General features: G+C 42.7%; 2 protein-coding genes across 2 annotated transcripts; one reads left to right on the forward strand and one right to left on the reverse strand.

The window, feature by feature from the left end:
• Positions 1 to 11,287: 11,287 nt before the first annotated feature.
• Positions 11,288 to 11,866, reverse strand: LOC129779903 (adult cuticle protein 1-like). Its single transcript, XM_055787668.1, has 2 exons — positions 11,797 to 11,866; positions 11,288 to 11,733 (listed from the first exon to the last, which is right to left on the reverse strand). Exons 1-2 carry the CDS (start codon positions 11,800 to 11,802, stop codon positions 11,365 to 11,367), a joined length of 375 nt encoding a protein of 124 aa, XP_055643643.1. The 5' UTR covers positions 11,803 to 11,866; the 3' UTR covers positions 11,288 to 11,364.
• A 510-nt stretch (positions 11,867 to 12,376) lies between these two features.
• Positions 12,377 to 13,055, forward strand: LOC129779859 (adult cuticle protein 1-like). Its single transcript, XM_055787600.1, has 2 exons — positions 12,377 to 12,461; positions 12,523 to 13,055. The coding sequence occupies exons 1-2, from the start codon at positions 12,456 to 12,458 to the stop codon at positions 12,889 to 12,891; spliced, it is 375 nt and encodes a 124-aa protein (XP_055643575.1). The 5' UTR covers positions 12,377 to 12,455; the 3' UTR covers positions 12,892 to 13,055.
• Positions 13,056 to 14,188: the final 1,133 nt, after the last annotated feature.

Genomic DNA, 14,188 nt, shown 5'->3' on the forward strand with positions numbered 1-14,188 from the left:
TCCAGATTATTCACCAGAATAATGGAGTAACAAAATTATTATTATAAGAACCATAGCATCAAGATATATGTTGGAGCAGTGCGCGATCGCACACTACTGTGTAGTGGCTGAGGTGAAAACAAAATTTTAAAAAACACGCAAGTATCATATCCATTGTTGGTAATATTGAACTTGTAGCATGTATCATATTGAATAGGTCGAATTCCGCCTTTACGCCGAAAAATGACAACTGTGGAATGTGCTAATTAAAGGTATGATTAACATGTGACATGTACACGATTAAAGTTCGGCTCTGTTACTGCTAAAATGCTAATGAGCCCTAAATAAATAAAAGGGACAAAAAAAACGTCCATAATTAGCCAATATGACTGACGTTGTGTTTCACCAGGTCAACACCGAATCTCATGTTTTCTTGACAACCTGACGAATTCTCTAAGATTCAATATCCCACCTATACCAACGATATATTGCACCCTTAGAACGTACCTTGTTCAGGTTCCTGCAAAATTCGTTTAAGGGCCATAACATTGAATCTTTGGACATCATAAAAAGCACCTTGACCACTTGTTTGACAAGATACAAAACAAGTTCGGGTGGGTCGAATTTCCTAGCTGCGTTGAGATGGCGAATCATGCGAAACAAAACGGTGCCTGTAAATATATCAGGTAACATGCCAAAAAATCTGGATAAACCCTTAACATCATTGAGGGGGTATTCTAGTCTAAGGTCACGAATTCTGGACGTTTCTTCAATCTCTGAATAAATGTAACAAATAATATATTTAGTGTCCATTATTTCATTATTTGTATATTTATCTTTTAACAATACAACAGGAACTTAACGGAAATAAAATAAGTAAAAAAAAAACTTTTTGAGTTAAACGGTTTAATTGTGATTAAACATAATAATGTACTAAAAACTAGAAAATAATTAGGCAAGTAGCAGTTAGCAGTTATCACACCTCTCCTTCATTAGTCTAGGGCATTGATAAGACTAAAATAAAATCGTGGGACATATCATGAAGTCGTTAATTGTGGATAATGGAAATCCAACGTGCCCCACGATTTTATTTTAGTCTTATCAATGCCCTAGACTAATGAAGGAGAGGTGTGATAACTGCTAACCGCTACTTGCCTAATTATTTTCAAGCTTTTAGTACATTATTATGTTTAATCACAATTAAACCGTTTAACTTCAAAAGTTTTTTTTACTTATTTTATTTTCTAGTTTTCAGTACAGTATTTGTTTTATTAGAATATTTCTCTACACTTAAACGATTGTACAATATTCTATCAATCAAATAATTTCATTTGATACTGATATTGAGTGGATTGCAAAAAATACACGTTTGATACACATATCTCAATCAACTTTTTTTGAGATGATATGAAATCAGCTATTTAATAGCTGCGGCCAAGTTGGATTTTTCAAGATAAGCAGTTTTAAAATGACAGCAGAGATAAAGGTGTTTTATAAATTCGGTCAGTTCCTATTGGTCAAATTTCTATTAATATGGGACAACCCTACAGACATACAAACAGTTGAAGCTAAATAAAACCGTTTAATAAAGTAATTTGCTATTTTGTGATTACGGCCATCTTGGATTTGGTTTTTGCATGATCTACTGTGACCTGCTATTCAAGCCCTTTCATTTGATACTCATATTAATCGGGTTTTGAGAAAATATGTAGTCCGCCATTTTGTAGTGGCAGCCATCTTGGATTTACATTTTTCATAAATAACCGTATTCTACTAGTCAAGCCCTTTCATTTGATACCCATATTAATGAAGTTTTGAGAAAACATACAGTCCGCCATTTGGTAGCGGCAGCCATCTTGGATTTGCATTTTTCATAAATAACTATATTCTACTAGTCAAGCCCTTTCATTTGATACTCATATTAACGTGGTTTTGACAAAATATGTAGTCAGCCATTTTGGATTTGCATTTTTCATAAATAACTGTATTCTACTAGTCAAGCCCTTTCATTTGATACCCATATTTATGGAGTTTTAAAAAATATATATATGACGCCATTTTGTGGTAGCGCCCATTTTGGATTTGCATTTTTCATAAAAAACTGAATTCTACTAGTCAAGCCCTTTCATTTGATACCCATATTGATGGGGTTTTGGAAAACCCATATCGATGAGGTTTTGAAAAAATATGTGATCCGCCATTTTGTAGCTGTCGCCATCTTGGATTTTCAAGATCATGAAATACACAATTTTTTAATGACTACAGAGATAAAGGTGTGTTCCAAATTTCAGAACAATCGGTCAACAGAAAGGGGGTCAAATTTATATTAATGTGGGCGGTACAGACAAACATACAAACATACAAACATACAAACATACAAACATACAAACATACAAACATACAAACATACAAACATACAAACATACAAACATACAAACATACAAACATACAAACATACAAACATACAAACATACAAACATACAAACATACAAACATACAAACATACAAACATACAAACATACAAACATACAAACATACAAACATACAAACATACAAACATACAAACATACAAACATACAAACATACAAACATACAAACATACAAACATACAAACATACAAACATACAAACATACAAACATACAAACATACAAACATACAAACATACAAACATACAAACATACAAACATACAAACATACAAACATACAAACATACAAACATACAAACATACAAACATACAAACATACAAACATACAAACATACAAACATACAAACATACAAACATACAAACATACAAACATACAAACATACAAACGATGGTCACTTTCCTAAGAAATGGAAGATCCAAAAGTTAGTGTTGCTGCCAAAACCAGGAAAGCCCCCGGGGGTACCAACATCCTATAGGCCTATATGCCTGCTGGATACTCTTGGGAAACTCTTGGAAAGGATTATCCTCAACAGACTGACGAAATGTACGGAGAGTGACCATGGTCTGTCAAAGATGCAGTTTGGATTCCGGAAAGGTAGGTCCACCGTTGATGCTATCCGGACAGTGGTTGAAAAGGCAGAGAAGGCGTCACAGCAAAAGCGGAGGGGCGACCGACATTGTGCTATAGTAACGATCGACGTGAGGAATGCTTTCAACAGCGCTAGCTGGGAAGCCATTGCTGAGTCCCTACACCGTATGAAGGTTCCTGGGTACCTGTGCAGAATTCTAGGAAGCTACTTCCAGAACCGCGTCCTAGTCTACGAGACGAGCACGGGGCAGACAACGTTGAATATAACGGCCGGAGTACCACAAGGCTCTATCCTGGGCCCAACGCTCTGGAACGTAATGTATAACGGAGTACTGAATCTGAAGCTTCCCAAAGGCGTGGAGATCGTGGGCTTCGCGGATGATATCGCTCTCACAGTGGCAGGCGAGACACTCGAAGAGGTGAAGATGCTTGCAATCGAGTCCATCGTCTCAGTAGAGAACTGGATGCAAGCAGCGAAACTGCAGATTGCTCATAATAAAACGGAAGTATTGTTGGTGAGTAACTGCAAAGCCGTGCAGCGAGCGGAAATCACAGTCGGGGAACACGTGATAACTTCTAAGCGTAGGTTGAAATACTTGGGAGTTATGATCGACGACCGGCTGAATTTCAACAACCACGTCGACTACGTCTGCGAGAAAGCAGAGAAGTCCATTAGCGCGATAGCGAGAATAATGCCGAATAACGCAGGACCTTGCAGTAGCAAAAGGCGTCTCCTGGCTGCTGTATCCTCGTCCATACTGCGGTACGGAGCACCAGCCTGGTCGGCGGCTCTCGAAACCCACCGGAATCGTAGTAAACTGGACCGTACGTTTCGGCTCATGGCGATGAGAGTTGCGAGCGCGTATAGGACGATCTCGTTGGAGGCAGTCTGCGTTATCGCCGGCATGATCCCTATTGGCATCACTCTGGCGGAAGACAGAGAGTGCTACAGACGAAAGGAAATCAGGGGTATCCGGAAAACAGCGAGAGTAGAATCACTCTTGAAGTGGCAGCAGGAATGGGACACGGCGGAGAAAGGCAGGTGGACGTATGGGCTCATACCGGTACTATCGACCTGGCTGAACAGGAAGCACGGGGAGGTGAATTTTCATCTGACACAGTTCCTGTCTGGACATGGCTGCTTCAGGCAATATTTGCACCGGTTCGGGCACGCAACGTCGCCACTCTGTCCGGAGTGTGAAGATGTGGAGGAAACACCAGAACACGTGGTATTTGTGTGTCCCAGGTTCACCGCAAGACGCGAGGGGCTGCCTGCCCTTCATGCCGGGAACATAGTAGAGAAAATGTGTCGCGACGAGGGCACCTGGAACGCTGTGAACAGTGTAATCATACACATCATGTCCGAGCTACAGCGGAAGTGGAGGGCCGACCAGCGTAGTAATAACCCCTGACCATAGAAGAGGAACAAATGCGAGGGCTGTTGCAAAGTGTAGTACCCCACGAGAGTCGTTGTGACGGAGTGCGCGTTATGTTGGAGGGCACTGCCTAATCGGCGCTCCGTTGGGAAGAGAAATCCTGCGAGGGTGGCTGTGACGGGGCGCGCGTCAAGATGGAGGGCGCTTCCTAATCGGTTCACGTCTCGACAGGTGAGAAACCCCGCGAGGGTGACTGTGACGGGTTGCGCGTCAAGTTGGAGGGCAATTCCTAATCGGTACACGTCTCGACGGGTAAAAGGAAGCCTGTGCTGCGGATGTGCGTGGCGGAGTACAACGGAAACGTAAATGAGATGTATAGAGAAAAAGGGAAGGATCAACGCTAGTTAGCGTTGAAAACTCGTGAAGTGCATGAGCACAGCCGCCCCCTGAAGTAGTCGCCTAGATGTGGTCCCGGGGGGAATGAGGCTACGAGTAGAGGGCTTGGTTTTTGTGGGTGCGATCCCCACTCGACGTCTGGGTTATCCCTTCCCAGATAAGGCTGGAAGAGCGTTCCTCACCTCTATAAAAAAAAAAAAAAAAAAAAAAAAAAAAAAAAAAAAAAAAACATAGATCAACATAGGGTAGGGATCAACATAGGGTAGGAGCCTGCCTGTTGGTCTCAAATGTTCCTATCTCACGCCTCTACGAAGATCATATGACGACATTTTTAGATCGGGCGTGAACTGGAAACACACACCTGGTCTTGGCTCCGAGAACGGGTGTCGAAAGTGGCTAAGTGAGGGGGTGCGAGCGAGTCAGAGCGCTATATCTCTCCCGGGGAAGGCCTCCCGGGTCATGGAGGCCTTGCCAACCCGCTGTCTCCCGGGCAAAGGAGATACACCCAATAAAATGGAGCTACGATCACGAAGAATAATTAGAATGCGATCACCCGAGGAGGGTCCCCGAACTGGAGCTGGTCCTGGAACGGGCGTAAGAGCGAGCGGCCAGCGGCTGGAGGGCGATGTGCAAGAGCGGGCCACCAGCCGGGTTCAACCCGAAGAGCTACCGCCACACGGAAACAGCAGCCATCGACATCACCCAAGAAACGCTGCGCCTACGAGACGTGTTGCGACTGCCAGACGACAGTCGTCCACACTTGTGGGTACCACTAGGCGCCGGATCATGTGGACACACGAAATGAATGAATTCGTGATCCGCGCCTATTACATCTGCACTGCTTTGGAGACGGACATGAGCGGTCGCCCTCGAATACTAACAATGTTCGAGGAAGCGTATCCAGAGTTCGTCGGGAGGCTTGATCAGAACGCGATGAACGCGAGGCGTAGAGCGATAGTACGCAACAACATGCTCTCCCAAACGCAAATCGACGAGATCAAGCAGCAGGTGCAGAGAGAAATAAGCTCCAGGAACAACAGAGCAAGCGATGTGTCGAGACTAAGTTCAGTACGGCTGAGCAATTCATTCGCGAGTGGGGCACGCGAATCAGCACCAGTGGAGGCCACAGTACAACAACCCCCTGAGCCGGAAGACCCACAGCCAGATCAACAACTACTACGCGATCTGGTCTTCCACTACGACGAGGCGATCTCACAGTTCCGCGACACAGACCCATTGTCGCGCCCCAGGATCCCGAAGTTGCAGCATTCCCGCAGGCTGACAAGTGCAGTAAAGCTCATGAACGAGCACGTTCTTCCGCTGCACTTGGTTGATGCTGAGAACATGGAGGAGCTGCAACTGAAAGTGTACTGTGCTGCTGTGGCGACCGCCAAAAGTTTAGGATACCGTATTAGGCCAAGAGGCGGACTGCTCCAACATCTCCGTGAAAGGCGTGAGCCTCCATGGCGAAGGAGATTGGAGCAACGGATCCTAAACAAGCGCGCCGCAATTGGAAGACTGATGGCGTACAAAAGAGGCAGCAGATCGGCGAAATTATGTCGCCAAGTTGCTGTGATCGTGCGGCCTACTGAACTTCGCCAGCTGGGAGCTCACCAGCTGACGGAAAAACTCGACACACTGGTACAGCAATTGAGCGTCCTAACTAAACGGCTGAAACGTTACTCTGACTCTGCAAAGCGCCAGGAACAAAATCGGATGTTCAGAGATAACGAAAAAGCGTTCTACGACCACATTAGCGACGAGAAGCCCGACTACCGCGAAGGTTTGCCAGATATTAGCGATGTGACGAACTTCTGGGCTGGTATTTGGGAGACCCCAGTAGAACATCGCGACGGGCAAATGTGGTTAAGACGGGAGGAGGAGAGTTGTGGTGAAATTGGAGAGATGCCAGCTATCATCGTCGGAGAGAACGATGTCCGCGAAGCCTCGCGGTACCTGAGGAACTGGGCAGCACCGGGCCCCGATGGTGTCCAGAACTTTTGGCACAAGAAGCTGACCGTCGCACATCCAAAGATAGCTGAGTGCTTCAACAAGGTGCTACGTGACCCACACAACCTTCCTGAATTCGCCACCCGTGGCGTCACCTTCCTCCTCCCGAAAGACAGCAACACATTGAACCCATCAAAGTACAGACCGATAACGTGCCTATCGAGTCTGTACAAAATACTGAGCAGCATAATTACCGCCAAAGTTTCTGCTCACTGCGAACAGCATCACATCATCGCAGAAGAGCAGAAAGGATGCAGGAAAAATACGCATGGCTGCAAAGACCAGGCCATCATCGACGCAGCCATAGTCGGCCAGGCGGTATATAACCAGCGGAACCTAAGTATGGCCTACATCGATTACAGGAAGGCTTATGACTCCATACCTCACTCGTTTCTCGTCCGGGTATTGGGGCTATACAAGATTGATCCCGTCGTCGTTAGGTTCCTGCAGCATGCGATGAGGCAGTGGAGCACGTCTCTGCACCTCAGTGATGGGGAAAATGTGTTGCAGTCTAGAACGCTGCAGATAAAGAGGGGGATATTCCAAGGCGACTCTTTCAGCCCGCTTTGGTTTTGTCTGGCACTGAACCCCCTCAGTAGGACGCTCAATAGAAACGGTCATGGCTATAAAATAAGGTATGGCGACGGCGCCCACGAAGAAGTGACCCATACCTTCTACATGGATGATCTCAAGGTCTACGCTGATTCACGTCAGCGTCTAGGTGTAGCTATCCGGGTTGTCGAAGACATAAGCAGGGACATCTGCATGGAGTTCGGCCTCGACAAGTGCCGCTGTGTCCATCTGCTGAAAGGGCAGCTTACCGAATCCGGAGGTTACGAGGTCTATGACGGCGAGTTCATAAGAGACATGGTTCGTGGCGAATCCTATAAATATCTTGGATTCCGACAGCTCACCGGGATTCGCCACTCCGACATCAAGACGGAGCTGCGAGACAAGTTCTTGAGTCGAGTGAACTGTGTCCTGAGGACTTTCCTCAACGCGGGGAACAAGGTACGCGCGATCAACACATTCGCGGTTCCCCTGCTGACCTTCAGTTTTGGTGTAGTCAAATGGAGCAAAACTGACCTAGAGGACCTTGAGAGGAGGATGAGGAAAGCATTCAAAGAGGCCGGAATGCACCATCCTCAATCGGCACTGGAGAGAGTTTCACTGCCACGCAAAGAAGGGGGACTTGGAATAGTCGACATATCTGCACTGTGTGTTGCCCAGGTACGACAACTGCGCGAGTACTTCGCAGAACGCGCCAACCAAAACGCGCTATACCGGGCTGTCTGCGCCGCCGACAGAGGATACAGCGCTCTGCACTTGGCGCAAGCGGAGTACCAACTCAACTGCAATCTGCAGACAGTGGAGGAGAAGATTGCAGCTTGGAAGCAGAAGGCAGTGCATGGTGCCCACCCCCATCAACTGGACCGGCCACACGTCGACAAGGCCGCATCTAATCTGTGGCTAACGCGTGGTGAACTCTCTTCAGTAGTAGAAGCCGACATGATAGCCATCCAGGACAGGATAATGCCGACGAGAAACTGCAGGCGGTACGTCTGGCATCAAGACGTTGATGACATTTGCCGGATGTGCCATCAACCAGGTGAAAACATAGAGCACATTATGGGAGGCTGTCCCGTTTTGGCCAACGCAGCCTACACCGAGCGCCACAACAACGTGGCCCGTATTGTTCATCGACAACTGGCGCTCCAATGTGCTCTACTGGAAGACAACGTACCAAACTACCGGTACCTGCCTGCACCTGTCCTGGAAAATGACCGTTTCAAGCTGTACTGGGATCGCACTGTTCTGACCGACCTCTCGATCCACCACAACCGCCCAGATATAATGGTTTACGACAAGAGCGACCGCAAAGTCACCATCATCGATGTCGCTATTCCACTGAACCAGAATCTGGAGGAGACCCACGGTCGCAAAATCTGCAAGTACCGACCATTGGCCGTGGAGCTCAAGGAACTGTGGGGGCTAAGGGAGGTCCCAAGAATTGTTCCAGTCGTTCTCTCTGGAACTGGAATTATCCCGAAGACACTTCTGGAAGCGCTAAAGGTGTTGAACATGGAGAAGGAATTGGCCGGCATCCAAAAGTCGGTCATCCTTAGCACCTGCGCGATTGTCCGACAATTCCTCGGTCAGGACTAAAACAGCACGAGCATGCAGATACGTGCATTCCGCAGAGCCTAGTCCCCCTTTGGCATTCAGTAGCCCGGGGGCAGGTGAAAATTCTGGCTAGGTTCGCCTAGTTAAGAAGTGAGATAAGTCTGCCAAAAACAAACATACAAACATACAAACATACAAACATACAAACATACAAACATACAAACATACAAACATACAAACATACAAACATACAAACATACAAACATACAAACATACAAACATACAAACATACAAACATACAAACATACAAACATACAAACATACAAACATACAAACATACAAACATACAAACATACAAACATACAAACATACAAACATACAAACATACAAACATACAAACATACAAACATACAAACATACAAACATACAAACATACAAACATACAAACATACAAACATACAAACATACAAACATACAAACATACAAACATACAAACATACAAACATACAAACATACAAACATACAAACATACAAACATACAAACATACAAACATACAAACATACAAACATACAAACATACAAACATACAAACATACAAACATACAAACATACAAACATACAAACATACAAACATACAAACATACAAACATACAAACATACAAACATACAAACATACAAACATACAAACATACAAACATACAAACATACAAACATACAAACATACAAACATACAAACATACAAACATACAAACATACAAACATACAAACATACAAACATACAAACATACAAACATACAAACATACAAACATACAAACATACAAACATACAAACATACAAACATACAAACATACAAACATACAAACATACAAACATACAAACATACAAACATACAAACATACAAACATACAAACATACAAACATACAAACATACAAACATACAAACATACAAACATACAAACATACAAACATACAAACATACAAACATACAAACATACAAACATACAAACATACAAACATACAAACATACAAACATACAAACATACAAACATACAAACATACAAACATACAAACAGATTACAGCTAAATAAAACCGTTTAAGAATATTCAGAATTAGAATAGCAACAAGCTCGCAAAGTGAGAGGGTTCAAAAGAAACGTTATGCCATGGCGTACACGAATTCAGCCTTCCGATTCAATGACACAAAAAATCGAACTAGAACAATATATTTTTTTCAAAAAACAAATTTCTTAAATTGGCGGCTGTTTGAAAACAAAAATTGAGTTTTTTCACGTTTTTTCTATGACGAATTAATTTTTTCAAAAATAGTGAAATTCAAAAATATTGTTTTTCTTTCGAACGCCGTTTGAAGTTTCGTGTCAAGGCGTATTGGACTCTAATCACCGTTTTTTTAAGTTGAACGTATAAATATGGGTTGTACATCATTTTTAAACATAAATTCTCAAGTTTTGGAATATTTGACGGATAAAATGTTTATATTGCTTTATGTGGATTAGGGATGGAAATGGTCATCTCGAATTTGAAAAAGTTACCTCATAAAAAATGTTCACCACCTCGAAAAAATATTGTTTACAAGTCAATGATATGATTGCATTTCATGTAAAATTGCATTTCGGTAATCAAACCTTATTTTTTACTTATCTATGAATGATGTCAATAAACTATTTTGTTATGATTTATCTTTTGCCAATGAAAAACTATCGATTGTTTCTAATATACGGTATCCGGCCGGCTAACAAATATTCGGATATCCGTTTCATCTCTACTAAAAAGTCAATTTTTGACATCAAAAACTCAAACTTTTACGCCTTTAGTGACAATATTTTTTTTTGACATCAAAAACTCAAACTTTCACACCTTTTGTGACAATAGTAAACAAAATACGATTTAGCTGAAATTCTGCATAGCGTATTTTTTCTCGGGAATCAACATTTTGCAAGAAGTCTCATTCGGAAATTCGAGATGACCTTTTTCATTGGCACCCTAAACAATACGTTATGCCTCCTGTTCCAAAAAAATCCCAGATTTGATTTTTGACAAAAAAAATTCGATTTTTTTTCCTGAAATTCGGCACAAAATATACAATGCTACTCACGCTATATGAGAAATTAGAAAACAAAAACAAAAATCATTTCTGAAAAAGGATGCTTTGTTGAATTTATGGTAACGAGCAAACAAATCGAGATTATTCTAAAAACAAGAATATTGACATCACTGTAAATAGCTGAAAAGGATCTGTTGTTATTGAAGTCCATGAAAATTCCTTCATTACCACCAATTTTTCGAAGAAACTATTTTTCACTATTTCAGAAAAAATAGCAATGGAAAGAAAAGAAATTAAATTCAATTCAAAAATATATTCTTCACCATACACAAATCACAGACAAGCATTCAATTAATTTCTTCATACAAAAGTCGCCTACCCCAAGCAGCATTTCTGGAGCTTACAGAGTTCCTGGGGCTGGAGCCAAATTCAGAGACTGCTGAGAGATAGCGTGTCCGGCGAGTGGGGCATCATGGACAGCTCCACGAGTAGCGGCCACATAACGGCCCTCCTTTTGGGCAAGGACGGCAATGGCTGGCTGATGAACGTAAGCGGTTGGGATCACGGAAGCGTGGGCAGCATAGCTAATAGCTGGGGCAATGGCAGAGTAAGCCAATGGAGCGGCGTGGATCAGTGGAGCACCCAGGTTCTGCTGGACAACGGTGGTATGTGGGGCAGCGAGGGCCAGCGGAGAGGAATATGCCAGTGGGACAATGGATCCTTCAGCAACGGCGAGGGCGACGGCCATCATGACTACAGCTGCGATGCACTATGAGGAATAGGAAGATAGTTACATTGCGTGCCCTGGAAGTTGGAATAATTCACAAGCTACCTTCATGATTGTTGGTTTAAGGATTGCTGTCTCGAAACGAAACGATAGTTACAATTGAGAGAACTGATTATGTGTGATTCCAGAACTGATTATTCCCTGCTTTTATACACCAACCAAACGTTGAAGCTAATAACGGAAAGACAATTATCAATCTTTTATGTTCTGCTTTTTTTTGTATCGACGCCGGTTAGTAACGAAAAACAATCAAAAGCAATGTAAATTTAACTGCCAAACGTATTTGTGTACTCGAATGAGCACATTACTACGTTCCGGATTCAGAATATTATGTCACAGTGAACAGGTTCTTAAGACTCATATCATTTAGAACTAGTTTTTTTTTATGAATGCCGAGATAGAATTTCAAGTAAAAGTTGCCAATAAAAGCAAGAGTATTTCATATCTTCCGAAACAAAAAAAAACTACCAATGAATTCCAACCTGTTTGAATTCACATATTGTCTTTGGATTAGAAAGGAATATTTCAACGTTTTGTGACGAAACAAACGCATGTCGTCACCCAATGTAACTGTTGGTTCTGATCTGCCGAAACAATTGGCGTATATAAGCCGAAAACCGTTCCGTCAAAGAAGCATAACCAATTCACATTTGAATCCATCACGTTCTTCTCGTCTAGCAACGACAATCCTTATAACAACAATCATGAAGGTGAGTTTTGAGACACAATAATAAGGATGCTTCGAAATCTTAATTCTTCTTTTCCTCACAGTGCATCGCAGCTGTAGTCATGATGGCCGTCGCCCTCGCCGTTGCTGAAGGATCCATTGTGCCACTGGCCTATTCCACTCCATTGGCCCTTGCTGCCCCACATACCACCGTTGTTCAGCAGAACCTGGGTGCTCCACTGATCCATGCCGCTCCATTGGCTTACTCTGCCATTGCCCCAGCTATTAGCTACGCCGCCCATGCTTCCGTGATCCCAACCGCTTACGTCCATCAGCCAGCCATTGCCGTCCTTGCCCAAAAGGAGGGCCGTTATGTGGCCGCTACCCGTGGAGCTGTCCATGATGCCCCACTCGCCGGACACGCTATCTCTCAGCAGTCTCTGAATCTGGCCCCAGCCCCAGGAACTCTGTAAGCTCCAGAAATGCTGCGTTGAGCTCAATGTACCTTTTTAGCGTAATCTACTGTGCTTGGAACCGATTGGAACGAATTAAAGATGGATTTGATTGAAAACTATTCTTCGATTATTCTATTTCTTGTTAATTGACATCAATATCATGGAACAATTCCACGCCAAATTAGTCAAAAAACTGATTTTGACCCGACCCTCTCCGATTTCATAAGCCTTGTACACCAGATGGCAGCTTTGTTTTTTTATTGGAAGTTTGAACAAAATCAATTAACAAATTTTGACGAAAAATATAACAATGCTTTGCCTGAGCCACCAAAAAAAGAGATTGATTTTTTTCCAAGAATTGATGAAATTCCATTGCTTTGCGAAATCGGAATCTTGTATACAAAATTCTTGTGTCACGATATTCGTGGTTGAATTCCTCCGAAACGACTCGAACGATTTTCAAGAAATTATGCACAAAAAATTTGGTAGGCATGAGAAAAAGACGTAAACTATATATGATACCGCTAGTGTACTAATTACCGTATGTTTAATACCGATTAGGGTAGCCCTATGCAAAAAAAAATCTAAATAATTCTGATTTCTATTTTTTCAAATTTGGCATAAAACTATATATAACCTCAAAGGTTCACCCCATCTCCTATTTTTAATCGCGATTTTATTATTTTGGTATAAATAATATTCAAATAATCGACCCGTAGGTTGTTTTTCAAAGAGAGCGAATTTATTTACGTTGTTAAATGACATGGCGCGTTCACTTCATTAGACATTCATCCTCACATGCGCCAATAACCTTAATTCGACTAAAGCCATGCGTATTACCAGCGAGCTGGAAGACTTTTTGAATAAACATAATGAATTATTGACATCCTTCATATCATACATGCTCGGTTTGCAAGGTGACGATCACGTTAATTTCATACATTCTAATCAATGTATACATTCAATGTGTATGTCGTTGAATACATTGCTGGAGTGATGGAGTCATGGTGACTGCGCAGTGACCCGAGAAATTGTGATTCGAAGAAAAAACAACAATATGGAGGTCATCGTTGACACTCACCGTTCAAACGACACTCTCCATCTTCTTCTTCAATGGTACTAATGTTTCCAATGTTCCTAACGTTCACCATCTCAACGCAGAATAACTTGCGAACGATATTGAGGTAGAGAGCGAATGACTGCGATTCTAAACCATCATAAGCGGTGTGAGGAAAAATACACTCATTTTCCAGACGCTATCATGAGCAACGCCGACGCAGCCTTTAATATTGCCAGGTTTAAACACATGCATTGT

The sequence above is a fragment of the Toxorhynchites rutilus genome, chromosome 3 (genome assembly GCF_029784135.1).
Source record: "Toxorhynchites rutilus septentrionalis strain SRP chromosome 3, ASM2978413v1, whole genome shotgun sequence".
Lineage (NCBI taxonomy): Eukaryota > Metazoa > Arthropoda > Insecta > Diptera > Culicidae > Toxorhynchites > Toxorhynchites rutilus.